Source organism: Taurulus bubalis, assembly GCF_910589615.1.
Source record: "Taurulus bubalis genome assembly, chromosome: 2".
Classification (NCBI taxonomy): Eukaryota; Metazoa; Chordata; class Actinopteri; order Perciformes; family Cottidae; genus Taurulus; species Taurulus bubalis.
The window spans coordinates 37,085,506-37,101,375 of record NC_136590.1 but is presented as its reverse complement, the minus strand read 5'-3'; the positions used below and the strand labels follow the sequence as shown (position 1 = coordinate 37,101,375).

The 15,870-nt window shown below is 41.7% G+C and overlaps 1 protein-coding gene across 1 annotated transcript; it reads left to right on the top strand.

The window, feature by feature from the left end:
* Nucleotides 1-8,330: 8,330 nt before the first annotated feature.
* Nucleotides 8,331-14,217, top strand: scn4bb (sodium channel, voltage-gated, type IV, beta b; the record flags this gene model as incomplete). The annotated part of the gene is made up of 5 exons (XM_079235278.1): nucleotides 8,331-8,415; nucleotides 12,754-12,917; nucleotides 13,006-13,225; nucleotides 13,842-13,971; nucleotides 14,121-14,217. 5 exons carry the CDS (start codon nucleotides 8,331-8,333, stop codon nucleotides 14,215-14,217), a joined length of 696 nt encoding a protein of 231 aa, XP_079091404.1.
* Between the last annotated feature and the right edge of the window lie 1,653 nt (nucleotides 14,218-15,870).

The window sequence follows — 15,870 nt, the reverse complement described above, 5'->3', positions numbered from 1 at the left end:
CTCCATTGCTGTGATAGAGCATACATTCATTTTAACAGCAGAAGAGGAATGCAGGACACATCACCCCCTGGTGGTATCGTGAGCTCTCTTTTTACATTACCCTGAAGTGGTATTTTGTTTATTTTTGTGGTTATTTTAGTTTTTTTTTTCTGTTCACTTAAACACAATCCATACTTTTATACCAATTCTCTTAAACAAGATCAAACAAAACTCAAGTGTGCAGTCAACATAGAGTAGTTATTGAAGTCATGGTGTGAAGAAACCTCAGACATGTGGGAACCTGTCCTGGACAACACAAGCTTCTCCACACTGACTCTTTTGCTCATTATACATGGCATTTCTTATGGAATGCAAACATGCCCCGTGGAACAGGTTCTTTCTCTGTTTGAATGGGTTAAGTACTGTTCACAAATACAAAGGTCCATTTAAAACCTTACGACCAATTAACTTGGTTTTTAAGGAAATGATCATCAAGACAAAATGACAGTTAATGATGGGTAAGAAATACAATACTTCAGGTGACAGTAAATTGAACGCTTTGTCAGCATTTATCCCCACCTTTTTCTGTGGCATACTGTATCAAGTGCATAACATACATGTTTAATTTATGTCTGGGCACAGTGACATGCACTGGAAATAATTAATCACTTATATCTCGCAACAAAAAGACCCTTTGGTTATTTATTAATCTTATTTTGTCATTTCTGTCATGGTGGGACAAAACGGTACATTTGCTCAATACTGTACTTAAATTAAACTTCAAGGATATTTCGTACTACTTTATTATTTTTATTCCACTACATGTATCTAACAGCAGTAAAAGTTTTAGCAATTTTTTAGCTAGAGTTTAACTTAATAAAAAAAAAAAAATAATAATAGGCCTATTATAATGAATACATATTTTATAAGCTTGATACATTTGTATAGAATGCATTGTTACACATTAAACTGGTGGTATCCAATCTTTTTTTGCATTTGACAAAAATGTGCAATGTCTAGTTGGGCCTCTTGTTTTATTTCCGATGTTTATCAGTTATTTGCACTTCCACCACAGAGAGATTTTCCCTCTAAAGTTCTAAACATATTATAAGGTTTCATTTAAACCTGCAATAACTGTCTGTTTTGGCCAGGGAGCAGCGGGAACTGGTTAACAATTATATATAAACTTTTAAAGTCGGAGATATACTTTCTGTTGCCACCCTCCATACAATCTAAAAAGAAAAGATGTTAATTTTATCGCGTTTCGTGCGTCTGTCTGGAGCGTTGGTAGTGTTGTGTACAAGTAGTTAAAGAACAAGGATATCTCCGGCCTAAGTTGATGTGTCAATGTTGTTTGCAAATAGTTGCTTATTTATACAGTTACAGAGAAACATGATCATGACTTTAGAGTCGTGTTTCTGGCCATCTATGTAAATATATCATTTCTCCTTTAGCCTCTACCAACTCCTGAGGGAAATATCTGTCTATTTAGTAATTCAAGCTTGTTCCTCTCATGTATTTGACATTCTGTTGTTTTTAAGCATCGCTGATTATTTTTCTCTCAGGGAAACTGATAGTAATGTACATTGATTAATTGGGTTAGCTTTTTAGCTGCTAAATGCTCTATGTTCATTACATTTAGCTGACACTTTTATTCAAAGCAACTTACATTTTTGCCCTATACACCGCAGACACAGGAACGGGGAGCAATTTGGGGTTAAGTGTCTTGCTCAAGGACGCAACGACGTGGACTACCGGGCCGGGGCTCGAACCTCCAACTCTCTGATTGAAGGACAAGCATGCTAACCACTTTGCCACAGTCGCCACATAGCCCCAACAGTACAGAGCTTAAAACAGCTTTGTGCTGCAAAAAACGATGCAGTGAGTTAAATTAAATTGTTAATTAAATCAATGTAGCATACAGCTAAGACGAGAGCAGGGGGGCCATGTTTGTGATTCTTTTTCTGAAAAGCTGGGCACAGACTGTAAACACCTATCACTCAAATAACTGCTGCCGGATAGCAGGTGAAATTAAAACCTTCTTATTTAGATCTGCATTAAGAGGAGTGCACGTAGTGCAGAGGTCACACATATAGGAAGCAGTGGACACCATCCACTCCACTGTATCTGGACTGCTGAGTCAACAGCCAGGTGCTTTTATGACAATAACTGGTGACTTCAATCACACAACACTGGACAAAGCTCTGCCTACTTTTATACAGTATGTTGACTGCCCCACAAGAAACAATAAAACTCTGGACCTCCTGTATGCAAATACTAAGGATGCATACAGGGCCACTGCCCTTCCCCCCCTTGGCAGGTCTGATCACGACCTGGTCCTGCTGACACCCAGGTATGTTCCTCTGGTGCAGAGGCTGCCTGCGACCTCCAGGACTGTTAGGAGGTGGTCTCAGGAGGCTAACGACGCCCTGCAGGACTGCTTTGAGTCGACGGACTGGGATGTGCTGTGTGGACCACATGGGACATCAACAGCATGACAGACTGCATCACTGAATACATCAAGTTCTGTGAACACACCACCATACCATCCCGGACTGTGCGCTGCTTCCCCAACAACACGCCCTGGATCACCAGGGACCTGAAGGCTCTTCTTAATAAGAAGAAAGCTGCTTTCGAGTCTGGGGACAGGGATGAGCTCAGGAGAGTCCAGCGCGACCTGAAGGTGAAGATCAGAGAGGGCAAGGACTCCTACAGGAGGAAGCTGGAGGCCAAACTCCAGCAGAACAACACAAGGGAGGTGTGGAACGGGATGAAGCAGATTACCGGCTTCAAGGTGGGAGGGAGACATCCAGGGGGCTCCCTGGAGAGGGCCAATGAGCTGAACTGTTTCTTCAATAGGTTTAGTTCACAGCCCTCATCCGTTTCCTCCTCTCACCTCACCTCCACACCTCCCCTTCTGCCCCCCCTGTTGAGCTGCACTTTCGCTGAGCCCTCAACACCCAATGGCTCTTCCAATGAGCCCTTAACACCCGGTGGCTCTTCAAATGAGCCCTCAACAACAATAGGCTCCTCCACCCTCCCCCCTCTCTCTGTGAGGACTGACCAGGTGAGAAGACAGCTGGAGAAACTCCACCAAAGCAAAGCTGAAGAACCTGATGGCATCAGCCCCAGGATCCTAAAGACCTGCGCCACCCAGCTGTCTGGTGTCCTGCAGCACCTCTACAACCTCAGCCTGAGGCAGGAGGAGGTCCCGGTGCTGTGGAAGACGTCGTGCCTGGTCCCTGTCCTGAAGAAGTCGATTCCATCCGTCCTCAACGACTACCGACCGGTAGCCCTCACCTCCCATGTGATGAAGGTGCTGGAGAGGCTGGTCTTGGCTCACCTACGACCGCAGGTGAAATCGTCGCTGGACCCTCTACAATTTGCTTACCAGCCTCATGTGGGTGTGGACGACGCCATCATCTACCTGCTGCAACAAGCTCAGTCGCACCTGGATGGAACAGGTGTCTCTGTGAGAGTCACTTTCTTTGACTTCTCCAGTGCATTTAACACCATCCAACCACTGCTCCTGGGTGAGAAGCTGCGGGTGGTGGGGGTAGACTCGTCCACCATCTCCTGGATCACTGACTACCTCACAGGCAGACCACAGTTTGTCAGAATGGGCCGTGTGCTGTCTGGGACGGTGGTCAGTGATGTTGGAGCCCCACAGGGAACTGTTCTGTCTCCCTTCCTGTTCACCCTGTACACCACTGACTTCCAGTACAACACAGAGTCATGCCATCTGCAGAAGTTCTCTGATGACTCTGCAGTGGTAGGGTTTATTAGGGATGGACGGGAGGAGGAGTACAGGGCAGTGGTGAGTGACTTTGTGAAGTGGGCCGGCATGAATCACCTGCTTCTGAACGTGGCCAAGACCAGAGAGATGGTGGTCGACTTCAGGAGGAATACAACAGCTCCTAGTCCTCTGAGTGTTCTGGGAGAGGACGTGGACATAGTGGAGGAGTACAGGTACCTGGGTGTTTCCATCGACAGCCGACTGAACTGGAAGGCCAACGTCAACGCTGTGTACAAGAAGGGGATGAGTCGACTCTTTTTCCTGAGGAAGCTTCGATCCTTCAATGTGTGCACAAGATACTGGAGATGTTCTACAAGTCGGTTGTGGCCAGCGCCCTGTACTTCGCTATTGTCTGCTGGGGGAGCAGCATTGGAGCCGGTGACACCAATAGACTCAACAAACTAGTTAAGAAGGCCGGCTCCATCATCGGCTGCAAGCAGGAGTTTCTGGGGCAGGTGGTGGAGAGGAGGACGCTGAAGAAACTTTTGTCCATATTGGACAACCTGGACCACCCTCTCTACCACCTGCTGCAGGGCCAGAAGAGCACTTTCTCCAAGAGTTTCCTCACGCTCCGCTGCACCAGGACCGCTACAGGAAAACATTCCTGCCGACAGCAATACGGCTTTACAACAAGTCACCGCTTGCTTGCTAGTCCCTCTGTGAAATAAACAATGTAAACACTGTACATGTTCATAGTTACCTACACTTAACACTTAACATATCATATTATATACAAATATACGATTTATATACATTTATTGCATTTTTGCACTCTTCTATTGTTTGTTGTTGTTGTTATTTTAATTTTATTTTTATTATATTTGCATTTACACCTTAATATGCTCATACATACTTGCACTCTTGCACCTCTACTGTTTAAGGTTAATTTAATTTAATTCCTAAATTAATACTCTGTTATTCTTTCTTTCATACAGCTATGTTATTGTTGTTGTTATTTTTATCTTTATTCTATCAGTATTTTTATTGCATGTATCTTTCATCCCTGTTGTTTTTGTATCTTATCTTATTTTCTGTGTAAATGGCTGCTACGCGACACTAAATTTCCCCTTGGGGATTAATAAAGTATATATTCATTCATTCATTCATTCATTCATATAGATTTATCTTGTGACCCTTGGCAGGGGGCTCGACCCCTTTGCTATCATTAAACTAAATTACTAAACTTAAACTTACCTAAAAAACTGTACAGTAGTCACTGTAAAAAGCTACTTAAGTATTGATGTATCTGATAATGTATTATTAATATACAAGTCATAGAAATCACAAAAGTACTTTTACTTTTTAAACTTAATTTGTTTCAAATGGAGGTATTTTTGTACTTCTGTTTAAGTGAGGTTTTGAATGCAGGGCTTTAACTTGTAATGTAATTGTAATTTTACAGTATTGTAACTTACTGCTTGTTTTCACATCAGTACATCAGCTAAATACTTCTTCCACCACTGATTTCTATGTATATATTGTGGAGGTACTTGTATTGCTCTAACTCACTACAGTGATTGCTGAGACATGCGCCCTTGTCTCTTTCCTTTGGAGCAGCACACGTTTTGCTGCAGTAAGAGCAAATGACACCTACGTGACTTTAAGCGCTGAGGCTGCACCTACATGGCATCTATGAATGATGATATGGGACACACCATTATTTACAAAGTACATGTGTTTGTGTTTGTGTGACTGCCTATGAGCACCCTCTGTAGTTGCAGTTGTCCTGCACAGGTCTGCAGCAGCGTCCTGTCTTTCTGCAGCAAAATATTTTTTCTTTTTTTTCTTTGCAGTTCTGGAAGAGTTCCCGCTGCTGCTGCATTGATACTCAGTGGAGGGGCCCGGAGAGGAGAGCGGTGAGCCTGCAGCCTGCAGCCTGGCCACATGATCTCTCAGTTTAGAGCTCCACATCCGTCAAATCAACCCCCCACTCCACCTACTGTCACCTCGCGCCACACTTCACGTACTTGTTATGAACCATATTGGTCTTTGTTGGTGTATGTTTGGCGTCCAGGTTCTAATTGAATACAATCGCACACTGTTTAATTCACCACAGTATGGATTACATGTGTTCACTCATCCCACTGTGACAAACATTAGACTTTAATTTGTATATTTCTGCTGTGTTGGCAGATTTTTGCTTAGCCAGTTGTGACTATCCATTGCCCTCACTATTGTAAATCGCCTATACTATATGTACTATGTATATTGAATGCAAATAACCGCTGACATCTGACTTGAACATACATAACAGAAAAGAAGACGCATTATGTATCGTAATCTTTTGCATAAGCTAGTAAAGAAAAAGGTGGCCTTCTTATAGAGTCTGCATAATAACCTGCTCAATTAATAATAAATTGCAGATATCTGCATCTGTCGTCATAACTGAATCTGCTGATGTAAATCTCAGTTACAGCCCATCAGAGACGCACACTTTACCTTTTTTTCTCATGTGAAATAAATAGTTTTGAAATCAGAAAAACATGATGTTAAGTCCAAAATGAATGTGTATCTGTCACCTTGTAGAGGACAAGAGGCCAGCTACACATTCATACAGGCCTGTGTAACTGTACCTTGGCTCAGATAGCACATTATGTCACATGGGCTCAGTTGCATCCAGTCAATTCTCCTTTTTTTCCCTTCAATTTTCTAATGAACAATACACCATAATTACGGTGTAGTCACCTTCTATTTCCAGTAATAGATTGAGTTAAACAGGCAGGCATATAAGTGTATGAATGCAATGTTAACAGGATCTAAAAATGGACTAATCAAATCTGGAAACTCTGAGCTAAGCATTTGTCCTGCAGTGTGTCCTGCAGTGAATAGTGCAGCCACACGCTATTGGTCGGCTGTTGATGTCTGTACATTTATGGGAAAGGAGCTGTCCTGTTGTGAAACATGACTGCCCACGCCGCCTCATAACATAATGCACTTGCAGCCGCATTGCACTGATCACAAGAGAGTGTTGGCTGCCTCATGATGTACAAGATAGCTTGACCTTCCAGGCATTGAATGGGACACGCATGCACACGTCACCGATGGCTGAGGAAGCTGATTATTTCGAGCCAGGGGAATATGAGTCCCGGCAGGAGCTTGCCTTTCAGGACATGAGGGAAACAGAGTAATAGAAAAAATGTCACCCTGTCAATGTCGGGAAGGATATAGAAAATAATAAATAATAATAAGAAAGGAAACGCTTGGAAAGTCAATCAGACTTTTTCCATTGTGTAAGTAGAATAGACAGAAACTCTTGGGCTGTTTCCCTTCCCGCTTGTAATTCTGTGGTGCTGAGTTTTGAATCCTTGACGGTGACGTTGTCAGTGAAAGAACATGTCTATTTATGAATGGAGAGTTTTGATATGAGACCGTGTGCCTGGCCTGGCCCTGGGGCTGCATTACATAGCCTCCTCCCCAACCTGCACTGCAGAACTTTTCTCTGATCTTCACAAACACTCTGAGAAAAGTGCCTGAGTCTGCATACACGCCCCGAGTCAGGAGATGGGGAGGAGGGTGAGGCAGGGAGGAAAGCAGAGAGGGGAGGAGTGAATGGGGTTGATGGAGGAGAGAAAGAGAATACGAGAGGAAACAGGGGCAGGTGAGGGAGGGGAGACAGAGAGATGAGGGAAGAGAGAGAGAGAGAGAGAGAGAGAGAGAGAGAGAGAGAGAGAGAGAGAGAGGTGGCATGCAGCCAACAGAGAGGACAGGGAAAAGTTGTGAGGTAGCCGGAGGGACGGGCAGGGAGAAGAGTCAGCGTCATTGGTGCTGAGCTGAGGGGGAATGAGAACAGCAGCGTTCCCTCCTGTCCGTCTGTCTCTCCACGTTTCTCTGTCTTTCTGTGTGTCTCTACCTCTCCTCTCTAATTTTCTGGCATCCTGGCTGGGGCTGTAATGTGGCTGGCTCTGCAGTAAAAGTGCCGGCTGGCGGATTCTCCTTGAGTGAACCCTGACTGTGCGCAGTGTTTGCCGCTGTCCTGTCCACACTGACTCAGCTGTGCAGGCAATCTGCCGGCCTCTGGGTGAACACCGACTGCAAGAGCAGGTAGGCATGACAGAACTTGAACTATGCATGTTTTGATGTTTTTGTATTTTCTTAAGCTCTGCATTCAGTCCAACGGATAATGTATGCGCATGAAGACTCGTGCATGCAGCAAACATGTAAACACAAACTGTCTGTACAAAATAACTTTTTACTGTACTGTCTATGCTTTTAGAGAAACTTAATGTCCCATTATCATATTTCAGTTGATTCACTTTTACCTTCTTTCCATCTCTCTGTATCTCTCTGTATCCCCCCACCCTCCGCCTTTGCCCTCTGTATAACCTACAGTCTCTTCCACAGGAGTGTTCTGGGGTTAGGTGGGCCGGCTCCCTCCCCCCGGACAACTGCAGGTGTAACAACTGGGACGTGCCGCGTTTGGGGTCCAGACACCCAGACAGCATATTCCAGATTCAATCCAGTATACCAGAGAAGTTGTGCGAAAGGATATTGTCCGAGCTATCTAGGGACCGCTGGATCCTGCAGCAGTATCTGTCTTGGAACAGATCTGGCTGCCATGGAGGTCCAGTGGTTTAGGGTTGAACTCCCGAGGCTGGGCCCTCCACACACAGCCGCCGGCCTGATCTTCTCTATGCTGCTTGGTAATGCCTTTACGTCACCTCTCTCCATGATCATTATGCTACAGCTGATTTGCATGCTACCCCTTCATCTCTCTTTTTTGAAAACTTTACATTAGTTTTTTTTCCCCTCACTCCTTATTGAATACCAACCGCCTGTGCTGGTATCAATGTGTGTTTGTGTTGTTATGCAGAACAATCAATGCTGTGGCAAATTTGACTTTGACCTTCATCAGCTTCTGACCTACGTCAGTGTTGACTGCGATTGCATTTAGGTCAGTACACTATAGGTTTCGCAGAAGGGTTTTACAGGACATGTTTTCTTTCTGACGGTTGCGTGTTTCATCTCATGAGCAAAATGTGCTGCTGGTTCTGCTTTGAAACAGAAAGGACGAGGACTGAATGTTTCATTGCAGTGTACTTGTCATTGGTCGATAGTTTGGTGTTATCTGTGATCCATATTGGTTTTGATTGGGATTGCATGTATCCAAAAAGTAAATGTCGGTAAAATAGCGGCTCTTGTGATGCTGAGAGTTGAATTTAGGCACTAGGCACTAGGTCACTAGGTTTGATTGCCTACAGTGGAGATGTATCTGCAGTAATAGTGCAGCAGAGTCACTCGGGGCAGTGTCCAGTAAAACTTCAGTTCAATTTATATTTAATTCATAAATCAATACATTAAAGAAGATTAATTTTGCAGTGATCATAGAATTACAGCACAGTAGGTATCCAGATCTGATATTGTTGTCTCAAGTAAATTCCTGCAGCGTTTGAGACTGACTGATGATAACTTCTCACCATGTGGCTTGATGCTGCTGTGGATATAGGGGATTATGTTTGCAACAGGCAACACCCATTCACACATCTTTAATAAAGTGTTTCCTTATTGGAAAAAATAGCATCACATTAGAATCGCATTTCAGTCATAGATGACACTTACTGTTTGAATCTCTTTCGTACTCTGGCATACAGCTGATGTCGCAATCCTGCATTTACTCTGCATTAGCCGTTATTTGACAATGAACTATGTTGAGTAAAATACAGAATATGTATGTCTAATACCCTTTTTTGACATTCCTATTAATTACTTCATTCAGTACTTACAGTGAATATTTCTGTGTGTGGAGCATCAGTGCAGCAATAGACCAGCAAAAATGCATTAAAAAGATGATCGACATGAGGCCATGGTCTGTGGCATTATGTGTAGGAACTGTAGGCTCTAAAACTACCTCACATATTCCTGGCCTTGTAAAATTGATCACATTAATAATTCTTAATAAGTTAAAGAATATTCATCTCCCATTTGCACACATGGACTGACAGTGGGATTGTGTTGCCAGGTAAACATTTCAAGAATGGCTATTTCTTGCTCACAGCTGTTGTCTTTATTTAGAATGAACAGCAAACATTTTGGCCATAACAAAAACTGCATGGTAGACGTAATCAGCAGATGCAGGTGCATGTAGAGCGAGAAAGATGCTACAGCAGTCGCATCTAAGCATCAGCATTATAACATGAATTCCCATCATATGCGTTTGCTCTATTGTATAATACACTATGAGGTGCTTAAAACTGGTTAAGCAGAAGAAACAGTGCTGTTTTATGCCTCTGCATTTTGGCTTTCAGCTTTTTTGTTCCACTTTAAGAGACATCTTCTGTTGTTTTTGTCATTCTAACCATTCTAACCAGTATATGTCTCCTTTTACACCTTGGATATGAATATGAATAAGATTGATCCTTGTCCCCATCTTTACCTAAAATATTTCATGAAATCTCAAAGAAATGTTATCTAGTGCCATTCCTGTTTGGTCGACCATTGTATTTCATAACAGCTGGTGGTTTATTGTACAGCTAGACTGATAAAGCGGCCAATGTTAGCTTACTGCAATATTAGCTTAGCATCTGTATTGGTTTAAATGCCAAAGTAGGTTTGAGGTAATTTAGAAACAGTGTCAGCACTTCATAGTTTATCCACCAGAGAGCACAGTGTTTAGGGTTGAAAGATCAACTTAAACCAAAACGTCTTGGTCATCACAATTTAGCAAAACATATTTAAAAAGTGGAAACAGGAATAGTGTTATCAGCTGATGAGTCATTATCATATGTTTTTAAGCTCCTAAATATCAAGTTTAGTGTCAGTCTCTAACATCCAGTAGTTGCCGGGCTATAGTATTCTGTTATTTTAATATCATGTTTGACATACTATTTTTAGAAATGATGTGGCGATCATATGTTGTGAGATATTCACAATCAGTTGACATTTATAGGCTAAAAACTGGAGCATCACTGTTCTACTTTTATCTAAAGCTCCAACACTTTACCTTGCCAAACGAAACTTTGATTCGAAATATTATTAATATGATAATTTTGGTCTGGGTCCCTTATCAGCAGCTGCAGTAACTACAAATATATTACAATATATATTACAAAAATATTGTGAAAGGTTGATTAAAAGAAGGGACAAATTGTGAATGAGGAAAGAGACGGGAGGGGTGATGCTGTTGCTCTCGCCACTGCTTCATTGCTGTTTCTGCAAGCTCACTGTGCTGCATTGGACCAGCTGAAGGAAAAGATTGGAGAGAGTGAGTTTTGCAAGATCGCAAGGGAGAGATGAGACTGAATCAATAACATTTCCATATACAGTATGCCACAGCCGTTCTGTGTAAAGCCATGTCTGCTGTTTTTAGCAATGCTATTCTCTATTTGCTGCAATGTTGCTTGTCATACGTTGACCTTGACCATGTTTTCAGCCAAGCATAACACACGAAACAGAATCGTGGGAGTGTGAGAAGCAGTGCAGAAAATACAGCTGCTCGTGAAACCATTCATCTTATCAGGTGTTGTGTTTTCTCTCTATAACCTCATCATATGTGTACTAGTTCTGCACAGCATCTTGTGAGCATGTAGTTTACATATCCCACACTAGATGGAAGCATAGGGGGAGCTTCAATGGTGTAGAAGAGGGAGAGAACAGACCTACGGTCCGTCCTTGACCTGCTAAAATTATATCCTGTGACTCTTTAAGTACATGTGGCACATAAACAGTAGGTGGGATACAAATGAGAAAAAAAGGAAAAGACAAACTTTTCCTGCCCGATCTGCCTTAATTGGTAGAAGTAAGATTTAATCACGGGGGCTTCCTGATGCCGTCTGTCTGTGTCCCCGAGTTCAGTTACAGTTCGTACAAGGGGCCCAGCGGGTTTCATCCTCTCTTATTTACAGCAGTGTCACAGCACAGTGTCATGTTACTGGGGGTGTGTAGTCAAGCGCCAATAATAGTTGATTTTAATGTGTTCTTGAAATCATGAAAATCAAACTTGAATGGTGGATGGAATAAATAATCTATGATGTTTGCTCATTACATTGTCCTATTACAGATTGTATTAGGGAGTACAGTTTGTTTCTTAAAATTGTATCTAAATTGTCTAAAATTATTTGAATAATTAGGTAATTTGTGTTTAGATGTGTATGAGTCAGATTTAATGTCACTGTCCATTAACCTACTCATTGTTCAGAGGTAACTGGATGAGCAGACTGGACTCGTTTGTGATGTGACAATAAAATGAGTCCAAGGAGCTTGTGCACGAAGTGCATTAACTGTGAACATTGTGGAGGGCATGGTGCATCCGTTATGTATAATATAGTCAATCATTCCCGCACAACTATAGGTTGAGGTTACAGGATTTACCACAATGTATATCCATTTGTGAATAGAATGAACATAAGTAGTACATTAAATGTAAGCAAGATGAAGTATGAGTTTTAGACATTAAGGAATCTGGATGCTGAATTTAAAGGAATAGTTCAACATTTCAGGCATATGCTTGTTTGCTTTCTTGCAGAGAGTAAGCAAATATTGATACAGATACCCTAAAATCCGTAAAAATAGATTAGCTGATTAGCATAGTTTAGCATAAAGACTAGGAGCAGTAACTTCCTGAAGGATTTGCTGGTTTTCTCACAAATAAAGCATTAATAGACATCAGGAAGTTACTGCTCCCAGCCAATGTAAATTATGGCACATAATGCTCTGTAAAAACGTACTTATTACATTTTTGGTACATGTAATTCAAGCAAGGTTGACTGTGTGGACTTTTTTACCTGGGGACAGAACCAGACGAACTGTTTCTAGTTTGTATGCAAAGCTAACTGGCTGCTGGCTGCAGTCGCATATTTAACGGTCAGATATGAGAGTGGTATCGATCTTCTCATCTAACTCTCATCAAGAAAGCAAACAAGCGTATTCCACTAAAATGTTGAACTATTGCTGTGAAGCAGACTGACTTTGTGTTCACACAACCCTGTTGGTTTGTGCCCTGTGTATCTTATCTTGTTGTGGTTTCTGTTCCCCTTCCTCCTCAGGTGTGTGGTCTGTTCAGGCCCTTGAGATGTCTGTTGGGAAGATTCCCTCTCTGACGGCTGTGAATGGCAGCACAGTCATGTTGCCTTGCTCATACGCTGCCTGTATTGGCATCCAGGACCTCTACTTCAACTGGCAATACAATGACAACGGCACCATGCAGAAGGTAAGAACCCTCTGTCTGAGGGGAAGATTCATGTTCAGGGAACTCGTTTGGTCGTCTTGGATGATTGATGACTCGTTGGTCTCATCAGGTTTGTGAATCATTGAAAGTGAATGACGGGGTGGAGCCACATGTGGATATATATCGAGAGCGGGTGGAGTTCATTGGGAAGAACATTAACAACAATGTCTCGATCTTGCTGTGGAACATCACCTTCGAGGACGCAGGCCATTACACTTGTTTTGGACGCAATCCCAAAGAGAAGGGCCGGAACGGCAGTGCCATCTTCCACCTCATTGTGGTGGACGAGTGTGAGTAGTCAAGGTCTATGCTTTATTTTCCTTTCATTATATATAAGTGGGGTCTTCAGGCAATGCTATATTAGTTGTTTAGTTCCATATGCAGTAGATTTAGTTTTACAAACATACCCAAATGATCTTAAACCAACCAGCCCATTATTAATCAACCAAACTAAAATGTCCCCCCTTTCAGCAAAAACAAATAATCCAATTTTATGTGAACTGCAATATGACAACACATCCCTAAATATATTCATTTTTAGCTATATGTCCTGACATACTGTATATATTGGCCAATCACAAATGTGGGACAGCTCACTGGGGTTTGCTTCATGGCCCCATAATGTGCACACTGAAGTAATACAAAACTAGAGCATGCATTCATTTGTATGTTGTTGATAAGATAAATCAGGCCACATATACAAAGACAATATTGCAGGAGAAATGCAGTCTGCTTAGGGAAAATGAAAAAAATTATCCCACAGAAGTTGACAGTAAAAGAGAAAATAAAGAGTATGAAATTAATGTATGATTGATTAAATGTTTTTGTTGTGCATTTCTTGCATATACATATGTATGTATAATTTGTTCCATCATCAGTCCTGTGGTGCTTTGTTAATGTCTGCAGTGAGGGTGGTGGACAACAGGCTGGCCATCTTAATAGCCTCCATTGTGGGTGGAGCCATCGCATCAATAATGTTTTTCATTTGGCTTAAGACCTTCGCTATCTTTGTTCTTTCCAAGCTTGAGGAGAGAAAGTGAGTTTTCACAACCACCTGGATATTTACCAGCAATGCAACCATTTCATACATCAGAGTATGGCGTGAGCTCGAGATGTTCCTTTGAGCTGCCGTGCATGTACAGTTCTAACTTTGTCTTCTCCTTCTTTCCTCCAACGCCATTGCAGAAAGGAGTGCCTTGTAACATCATCAGGGATCGACAACACAGAAAATGGCCTCTCAGGATCCAAAGCTGATTCAAAACCAACACCAAAAAAGAAATGAGAACGTGCATGTATATAAAACCATATGGGTATTATATTTACCTTCTTTGCATATATTTCTATATGCACATGTGTAAAAACTGCCTTGCTGTGGCCTAAAGGTGAATATATGTGCACCCAACTGTGTTGAATGATATACAACTAAAGAACGTGCAAATCAGTGCCCACATAATTATTTAAAATGTACTCACAATATATAAGTGCACATACCAGAGATGCTTCAGCTTGATTTATTTAGGATAATGTTTTTTTTATTATCGTATACTATTTACATCTACCTCCTTTGGTCAACACATTACCAGAAAAAAATACATTAAGGTGTTATCTTTGGGATTATTTATTTGTTTGCCATGGCCAGTAAATGGGTCTGATAACAGTTAAACATTTGACAAAGAAAGCTTGTGTGCACCTTACTAAATTAAATGTGCATTATTGGTCTTGATATTCATGCAACAAAGCATAAATATCAAGTCCAAAAAGTCTCTAAGGAAAACATTGTTGCCAAGTTGTCTCTAGACTATGGCACAGACAATTCATTATAGACGGTGAAGACAACAGCAGTGAAGGAAGTGCAACCTTACAAAAGAAAGAAAGCAAAAGATATTCTGAAACCTGTCCAACTGATTGATTCCCCACTCTTTCAGCAGGCTCTGCATAGTAGCAACATGCAATTTGGATGAGATTTGTCCATCTACTGGTGGATATTTGGATATTTCCTACTGGCAGTTGTGTGTGTTTACAGGTATTATGCAGGGAGTGTAAGCTCAGTGAAAGCATGATTGGTAATGAGCAGTAAACTGAGTGTCTCTGGTAGATGCTTTCTTTTTTAATTCCTTACATTAAAAGCAACCACATGCACATTAATTACATTGTGGGTATACTTGTGTGAATTTGTGTACACCTTATTAAATACTATGTGGGGGTTTATTCATGAAGAAGAACAAACAGTTGTATATCATTTTGACCTAGTTGTGCTAGTTGTTAAAAGTGCTTGATAGCCTTGATATAACAATCATTGTCTTTGGCCACAGCCAGGATGCATTAAAAACACGTCAACTTTGACTGTTTCTAATCGTTAGTCAAAACAAAAACACTTTTCTTTTAGTGCTTGAGACAGGAAATAATGTAATGTAGTTAAAGCTGTGCTGAATCCTAACACCACATTCACAGTAGCCCTTCGATACAATGGTCAACTAAATACAAATGAAATTATCTATCTCGCAGACACACTGACCCATTTGTGGCTATACTTTCCACAATACACCTAGACTATGTTGTACGATTTATTCAAGCAACTGTAGTAAAGCAAAGGGCGCTAACACAAATGGCACTGACATATTGTAGGATTCAGCCCAGCTCTTCATCCTGTACCTTCTCTTTGCTTGATATAAAACGCAGGTGCCTGTTAGTGCTTACGCTCCTTGGCCAGCGAGGATGACTACATATTGCAAAATACTTTATAAAGCTCAGCAAACAGTAATAATGCAACAAGCTTCTGAACTGACATGATAGACAATCCCCTGAAGCTAACCCCATAGAAAATGAATGACCCTCTGATGATGCTGCTTTTAAGACAAATAATCAATGCATTTAAGCATGTGCAACATGGGCCAGGTTTTAGACACAATGCCTGAAAACAGAAATACATACATTT